The sequence below is a fragment of the Mus pahari genome, chromosome 3, assembly GCF_900095145.1.
Source record: "Mus pahari chromosome 3, PAHARI_EIJ_v1.1, whole genome shotgun sequence".
NCBI classification, from domain to species: Eukaryota; Metazoa; Chordata; class Mammalia; order Rodentia; family Muridae; genus Mus; species Mus pahari.
This window is the reverse complement of record NC_034592.1, coordinates 52391540-52400112: the sequence shown is the minus strand read 5'-3', so window position 1 is coordinate 52400112 and position 8573 is coordinate 52391540. Positions and strand designations below refer to the sequence as shown.

General features: G+C 38.9%; 1 protein-coding gene across 2 annotated transcripts in view; it reads left to right on the top strand.

The window, feature by feature from the left end:
• The window catches only part of Ttc21b (tetratricopeptide repeat domain 21B), a 68837-nt gene extending 60539 nt beyond the window's left edge, over window positions 1-8298 (top strand). Inside the window, exons 26-29 of one of the 2 annotated variants that reach the window (XM_021192398.2) lie at window positions 965-1189; window positions 4067-4187; window positions 6410-6477; window positions 7787-8298. In XM_021192398.2, coding sequence (XP_021048057.1) covers window positions 965-1189; window positions 4067-4187; window positions 6410-6477; window positions 7787-7864 — 492 coding nt within the window. In that variant the 3' untranslated portion in view covers window positions 7865-8298. The remainder of the gene's footprint in view (window positions 1-964; window positions 1190-4066; window positions 4188-6409; window positions 6478-7786) is intronic. The other variant, XM_021192399.2, reaches the window with a different exon arrangement.
• Window positions 8299-8573: the final 275 nt, after the last annotated feature.

Here is an 8573-nt window from a genome sequence, read left to right as displayed (position 1 = left end):
AAGGGAAGGGAAGGGAAGGGAAGGGAAGGGAAGGGAAGGGAAGGGAAGGGAAGGGAGATGACCGTTTCATATTCCTTTCTGGATATTTGCCATTATTTGCTTAAATTACAGACAGCCAGTGTTATAGCCACAGCATTGCAATTTCTTATCATACTTCTGATTCAAGACTTTAAGCTTAGAGGTCCTCCTCCGGAAACTGTTCTAATCCCTCTGCAAAGCTTAGGCAGGAACTAGCACGCTGTTGCTTAAGTCCGTTCTCTTGGCCACCATTGTATGCCAGTTCTGACTAACCTCTTAGCTTTACAGAAGACGGACTTTCAGGGGCTTTTACTCTGTCTAAGGGTACATCGTGCTGTATAGACCCTATCAGGAGACCGCAGACTCTGCATCTAAAGTCTTCAAGCCATGAGTGTGCATGAACTGTGCAGGTGATTTAAGACATACCCTATTTATGACACTTCATTGGCCAAACTTCACTGGCAAAAGAGGTTTCGTTTCTTTTAGTTTGCTTGTTTGTTTGTTTGTTTGTTTGTTTGTTTGTTTTTAATGAAAGTGGGGAAAGATAGCGGTAAGGTAGATTAGGAAGTGATTGTGTTACTCATGTTTAACAAATGAGAAGAACCTCAGAAGCAAAACTGTAAATCTAAAAGAGAAACCGCTCAGGAAGCATTGCAGTGAAGTCAGAGTTCATTCCTTCTGTTATGTACAAAACTGCACCAGTCCATCAGCCCCATAACAGATGAAGTGCCACTCATGGTGGGGCCTATGCTTTAGCGTCTGCATAGTTTGTGAATTTGTTTGGGCCACATCTTTACTGGTTTCCTCATAGTGACTTAAGATGACTTGCGGTGTGAAACAGTAACAGTCACGTTTACCCAGCACAGATCCAGAGAGAAGGCACAGGTGGGCATTTGCTGCTTCCCCGGTGATGCATCTTGTGGTCTAAAGTTTCGTTTTCCCACAGAAGGATCATATCCCAGCTCTCTTGGGAATGGCAACAGCTTATATGATCTTGAAACAGACTCCAAAAGCCAGAAACCAGCTGAAGCGGATTGCAAAAATGCCTTGGAATCCTATTGAAGCCGAGGATCTGGAGAAGAGCTGGCTGCTGCTTGCTGATATTTATATTCAGTCAGCAAAATATGACATGGCAGAGGAATTACTAAAGCGGTGTCTCTGCCATAACCGGGTAGGTTACTGGGAAATAGCGGTTCACTGTTCTGCGTAAGCTTCCCATAGCAGAGCATTGGGTGCGTGTCTTGAATTTTAAATGTTTAAAATCATAATCAGGAAATGAATACTAATGATAAAAAGAAGAAGCTGTGTTCCCTTGAAGGAAGCGAGAAGATAGATTTGTGCAGCTTCACGTCTCAGCTGGCAATGCCCTGCTTACAGGAAGCACTTTCGGAATGTCAAGCATCCGACATGATTACCTAGCTCATCCCAGAACTAATGAAAATTGCAGAATATTAATTGTGGTCGTCTGTCCCTCCCCTTAAGAAGTGTTCTTGATGAACTTACTGCAGCTGCATGTCATTTCCACATTATTAGACCAGTATGCATAATATATATGGAGGCTTCTAATTCAATTTAATGAAAGTCCTTATCTTTAGGTAAAAATGGAAAATCTTCAATTCTGTACAGTGTGAACCCTATTTGCTTATGTTGTTTAGACACACAAAGAAGATAATGTATTATGAATGTTTTTTTAAATATAGGTGTAAATTAGTGTTTGCTGAGAAATAATTACATTTGACTTAGAAAGTCGAGGCTATTTGTAGACACAGATTCATACCAATTAGCTAAAAATGCTAATCACAGTAAATCTGTTTTTTGTTCTCTCTAGGCAAATTATATTATAACATGAATCATTTACTTCTTAAGGAGGAATTATTATTACCTAGTAGTATTAAGATAATCTTAGGAACGAAAAACCTAGAATGTGTGCCCATTATCAATTGGTAGACAGCTTTAAATGACCAGTTTCATCAGTTTAAACCTAAATTGGCCTTGAAGACAAAATACTTATTGATAAGCTTTAAAATCTAAACTACTGTGTAGTTGAACACTATATGCCTAGTCTGATATTAATCAACCTTGAATAGGAATCAAGGCCTTGACATGGATAGAATCCCGGCTCTCATCAACACTGACCACATAGTAATACCTTGTGACATTAAACTTAGTTGCTCCTTCAGACCCTTCATTCAGCCCTGTTGCTTTGGCATATCTATTTGAAAGAATGAGAGGCTCAGGAATCAAAGTTTAGAAACCTTGAATTATATAATTTTAGAGGGAAATCACTGATATTTGGACCAAGAAAGCATAAAACGACACTAGAGCATCTTGCCATACCAGATGGCAAAAAAGCTATCAAATACAGTAAGCGTCATGCCAGGCACTCCAGAGCCGCCTGGAAGACAGTCCAACAGCAGAGTTGGGACGCCAAGTACCAAAAGGAGTGAGAACTGCAATAGATTAAAACACATCCAATATGTTAAATACATGACTACATAAAAATACAAAAAAGAAAATAGAATTAGTCAACTGCAGTATGCTAATATACTGAGTGTTTCTGTCAGACAATGGAGAAGAATTCAGCACTTACCCTGGGTTTTCTGTATAAACTACACTTGTAAGTAGCCAATTATTTGATAAGATATCTCAGTGTATAGACTGTTCAAAATAATAATCAATGATAAGTATCACTGTGTTTCAACATAGATGAGTTTATGAATGGGCAGAATATTACAGGGGAGAGAATCAAACATGCTGTGCTTTGTTATAGAAGAACACAACGTCTATGACAGAGACAGAGGTTAATGAGAGGAAAAAAACACAATCACAGTGATTACAACAGTGTACTATATTTTCAATCAGGTGAAATGAAAAAAAAGTAATATCAAAACATTAAGACTTTACTGTGCTGAGCTATGGGATATTGGATTGGGGGCTTTCCCAGGGTCACATTTTTGTCTATGATTTAATGGAAAATGGTTTTAGTGAAAATACTTACTGATGAAATTTCTTAGAATAAGGAAGACTGTTACAATAAATACTGTTGGTATATAAAGAAAATATTCAGACTGAGCCCCTAAAACAGTGGTTTTTAACCTGTGGGCCATGACCCTTTCACAGGGTTCGTCTAAGACCATGCCGAATATCAGGTATTTACATCACAATTCAGAGCAGTAACAAAATTACAGTCAGAAAACAATTTTACGGTTGAGGGTCATCACAACATGAGGAACTGTATAAAAGGGTCGCAGCATTGGGAAGGTTGAGAACCAGTGCAAAAAACAGGAAACATCAATAATATTGGAAACCCCACAAAAAAACGCAGCCAAGGAAATCTGTGTAGAGAGAAATACTGTTGTAAAGATTCTTTATACTTTTTTAATCAAGATAATAGAGACAGAAGAAAAATTCTCCAGATGAAAACAGACTTGAGCTATTCCAAACCACTCACAATCTGTGACATGGATTGGATTCTCAGTCTAAAACCTTCTTTAAAAATAAATTATATTTCAAACATGACAGTCTCTAAATATATGGGTGAAGTTGGTATATTTTAGGTGCCAGGAGTTTGGCTTATACTTAAGGAAGTCTTTATCTTTTAGAATAGCATTCTAGCATATATATGGTTAAAATTATGCAGTACCTGGGTTATTTTTCTTGGTAGTATGGAAGTGTAAATGTGGGGCAGGATCTGAGTTAATGGTTAATTTTTTCAAGAAAGTTATGTGTTCATTATACTCTTAAGTCTAAATATGTGTTTAAATTAGTCACAATAAACTGGATACCTGTCTGTGAGTAAAATGCCCATACCATTGCATGTGTTCCTGGTACTGTAAAAGTTCTGCTTCTGAAAGGTATGGGCTGGCTCTTGGCATAAAAACCATTCAGTGTGTCCTTTCCATCCTTCGGTGGTACCCTCGGGTTGGAGTGCCATTCCCTTATACACCATGTAGAGAGGTTAATATGACTGCTGTGCATGCTATATACGTCCCGTAAAATTTTACTGGTATGGAGCTTAATCTGTTTCTATCCTCCATTTCCCCCTCAGTCCTGCTGCAAAGCTTATGAATATATGGGGTACATTATGGAGAAAGAGCAAGCATACACAGATGCGGCCTTCAACTATGAGATGGCATGGAAACATAGCAACCAGACAAATCCTGCAGTGGGTGAGTTCAGTAGACTGGACCCAGTGTCTTCACAAAAAATAGTATATCATTTGTAAATATTATTTGAAATGCACTTTTAGGGCAATACCTACTGCAACCCGACCTCTATTGCCAATGCTTTATCCTCATCATGAGTTATTACCTGACCACTAGGTTCATTCTGTGTCTCTTTTTTCTTCTCCCTTCACCCTTCTATTTGGAAAATGGTAATGCTGTGGACAAAAAGTATCCCGTTGTCAAATATATTATGCAAAGGTTACATTACATCATCACCTAAGGTTCTTTTACTGAGAACCTTCTAAAGCCTTTTAACACTTGAGTAAGGTTTTGGGTGTGTTATCTTTCTCCTGAGCATCTATCAACGGAATGAGTTGTGTGTGTAGACTCTTGTTTGGGAGTATGAGTCTACAGTGTCTGTGCAGTTGAGTGGCATCAGCAGTGGGCTCAGTGACTAACCTCAGCCTCCTGCCGGTAGGGCTCCTCCCAGTGAGCTAAGTCTGACTCGCTGAAGTCTGGGTCAGTTCTGTGACGCCATCTCTACTCCCCTCCCTCTCACAGAGGCTGGTCCTTGAGTGGGAACTTCCTCCTGAGGTGAAAGTATTTCCTGTGCTCTCTCAGAGGGCTGTCATCTTTCCCTGCTTGACACTGTCCCTTGACACCACTAAACAGGTTCACCAACTCTCCCTTTAAGTGTAGGTGAGGTTTTTTTACAGTTGAGAGAGATGCAGAGTTTCCGTGGCCACAAAGCATGAGAAATTGCTTTGCTCTCTCAATCCCTTCTGAACTGTTCTACTGCATGTGAGTGTGTTTATAAGTATGGCTCCTGTGAGTATAAAGGTGTTGGTGTTTTTATTAGATTAGGTGATTTCAAGCTATAACTTAACCTAAGGTGGCAGCAGTCTTTACCAGCTATGTCACAATGTTTGGCTGCAGCCACAGTCCTCCTCACACTCTGTGCCATCTGTCCTGCTGGCCCCTGACTTGGGTTTCTTTAGGATCTGTTAAATTGATAGATTGGGAAAAGTACAGGAACTAATGATTGTTTATAAATTTTCATTTACATATTCATATTATATATCATATGAGATAGTCTCCTTGTAAAATTGAAATGTATTAAATACCCAGAAAATATAAATAATTTTGATAATTTATTCTTTCAGAGTAATATGTTTCAAAGTTATTGATATACTCTGTTCCTTAGAAAGCTTCAGAAAACACAGAGACTCCAACTCACCAGCTTTTCCCTTATTCTAGTTTATAAGTGATCTTGGCAGCTCTCCCGGAGTTCCTTTCCTAGGTGTTCCTCTGACATTTTCAATCATTTAGTTTGTCCCTGATGATTGTCACTATATCCACTATTCCAGTCTGGCTGGCCAAATTAACCTTACACTTTCACTTGTCAAGAACTCCTCAGAATCCACACACAATTTCCATAGAATTCCAAATGGGGTGCTGTCACTGCAAATGGCCCCAAATAGCTATGCTACTGTGAGTGAATATGTGTGTGTGCGTGAGTATGTGTGTGTGTGTGTGTGTGTGTGTGTGTGTATGTGTATACAATATATATGTGTGTATATACATACATATGTGTGTGTATATATATATACATAATGTGTGTGTAGTGTGTGTATGTATGTATATGTATATATGTAGTTATAGTTATATTCCTTGTATAAATATTCACAAGAACACATTTCAAGTGAAAAACACATTTTAAACACATTTATACTAAGGTAAGGATGAACACTAACCCAAGGCTATGTGTTCGAATCACTGTGGACTTCTATCTTTTTAAATGAATAGCTTCTCCCTCTCAGATATAGCATTGCTGGAAATCAGAATGTGAAAATAGGAGGCCACTAGGAACCAAGAGTGTGTGAGGAGAGGACCTCCTCTCACCTACGCTCGGGATACATGGTAGTCACTAGACGTCTAGACTCACTTCCTCTTGTCTGCTGGTGAGATTTGCCCTTTTCAGTGAGCTAAAGAACCCACACTTGGGGAGCAGCAGTGCTCCCACCCAGAATCTACTCACTGGGGTCCTTTTCTCCAGCTCTGCTCCATTCTGTTTGCTCATCTTAATTTCTCTTTGCTTTCTCCTGCTGTGTCTCTTTTCTCTGTATTGTTTGACCAACAGTTTGCTTTAGAACTTCTCTAATGAGTCAACAAAAGAGGAAGAAAGAAACACGTATCAGATTTTTTTTTTTTTTTTGTCTCAACAGGATACAAATTGGCATTTAATTACCTAAAAGCAAAACGATATGTGGATGCAATTGACGTATGTCACCAGGTAAATTTCTTAAAATAGTACAAGTGGAGGCTGGAGAGATGGCTCAGCCCTTAAAGGCTAAGGCTCATAACCAAAAGTACAAATGCACAATTTCCTTTTACTCTCAAATGTCACTGAACAGTAAGAAATAGAAGATGTGGTCGTTTAGCTAAGTAGTTTATTAAATAAATTATGGAGAAATTATTAGTGTTCAGTTAAAATTTAAAAATGTCTATTTAAAGCAAGGATATGTTTATAATTAGGGTTCAAATAGTAAAGTGTTTGTGTCAGTTTAAAGAGATAGGCTGGTAGGAAAAACCGTTTAAACAGAACCCAGTTTGGATGGTATCTGAAGGCCTGGAGAGATGGTTCCACCGTCAGGAGCCTCTGCTGCTCCTGCAGAGAACCCAGGTTTAGTTGCCAATGCCCGTGCACAGCTCTCAACCATCTGTAACTCCAGCTCCAGGGCCTCCACCATCCTTCTCTGCTCTCTACAGGCACCAGGGACACATTTGAAGATAGCATTCGATTTCCCAGGTCATTGTATTAAGTGGGATTTTTGGGATTATATATAAGTCTATCTATTGAAGAACTTTTTATTTATAAATTATAGCTAAAAATACTCCATAATTTAGGAAGTATTTCTGCATTTCACTAAAACCCTACAATTAAAATGACATCTTTAACATCCTTCCAGCTTTAGAATTTCTGTAGCTCTTTGTATGTGCCATGTCCCAGTGGTGCTCTGTGTGAGGAGGGCCTTACCATTTTTCACAGCTCTTACTTGAGATATTTGTGTCCCAGTGTTATTGTGGTAAATGCCTGGCTAGGGGATTGCTATTGACTGCTTACTTCTGTGAGGCAGCGTTTCAAACTAAGGTAAGGATGAACACTAACCCAAGGCTATGTGTTCGAATCACTTGTGGACTTCTTTTTAAATGAATAGTTTTTCCCTCTCAGACATAGCATTGCTGGAAATCCAAATGTTCCAAAATCAGTCCAGATAAATCTGATGCATGCTCTCGGTTAGTACCACTCTCCCAGAGAGAGACATGACAAGATGCTAAGTTACAGAAGTATTATAAGTTGTCTTCTAAGTCACCTGTTAAGGAAACTTGTATGAGATGTTTCCATGGGTGGTTCCACATTCTGTGACTCTTATCTGTTCATCTCAATGAGTCACCACTCATGTGATGATTATCACCTTTGACGGGTGTGACAGTTACAGTGTGAAGACAGTGAATGAACTCTTGGCCATAATGCACAGTTAGATTCAGAGTCCCTTGTTCTCAACAGTTCCTTACAAGGTAGTTTGGTTTTGTTTCCCCAGGTTCTTGAAGCACATCCAACTTACCCCAAAATCAGAAAGGATATACTTGATAAGGCACGTGCATCTTTAAGACCTTGAAAATGATTGTTTTTACTGAAGTGTTGGGCAAGAGATGACAGGGGTCCCTCGGCTTTCACAGCCTTTGCAGTTCACACAGGCTCCAGCTGACAGTGTGACAGGAGTGTGTCCTGCCTTCTCCAGCAGAGGCTGCTGCTGTCCATGGACAACACTGGCTATGGCATCCTTGGTGGAGTGACTGAGAGCTCCCTTTCCCCCTTCCATTAGGCACAAATGGTAGTTCTGTGATAAAGCCTAACTCGTTTCTACAGAGGATATTTTTGTTAAAGTCTAGGTGATATATCTTTTCTGAAGAGTATTAGATTTTCCAACAATTCTATTTAAAGTACTGTTATCTGTTAATTTTTATTATAGTTTGTGGTATAATCTCATGTAATTTATGAAAAAAGAATAAATATTTTAAATGTATATTTTAATAAAGATTTTTGTGAATATCTGGTTTATATTTTTTTCAGAACTCAAAAGATACAGGGCAGTCTGCAGTGTTATGTAATAATATTGAAGGAAATGACATTTATTAGAAAAATCTTCCCTGGAAATGTTTAAAAGTTTGTGTTTGCCTCTCTTTGTTATGTTCCTGCGTCCTACTACTCTCAAAGCAAGTGTGACCTTAAGAAATGGTCTTACTCTGAAACCAGGTTAAATAGGTAAACCCTTACAGCAGTATTTAACCAGGAGCCACAGAGTGAGCTTAATGTGCCCCAGACAG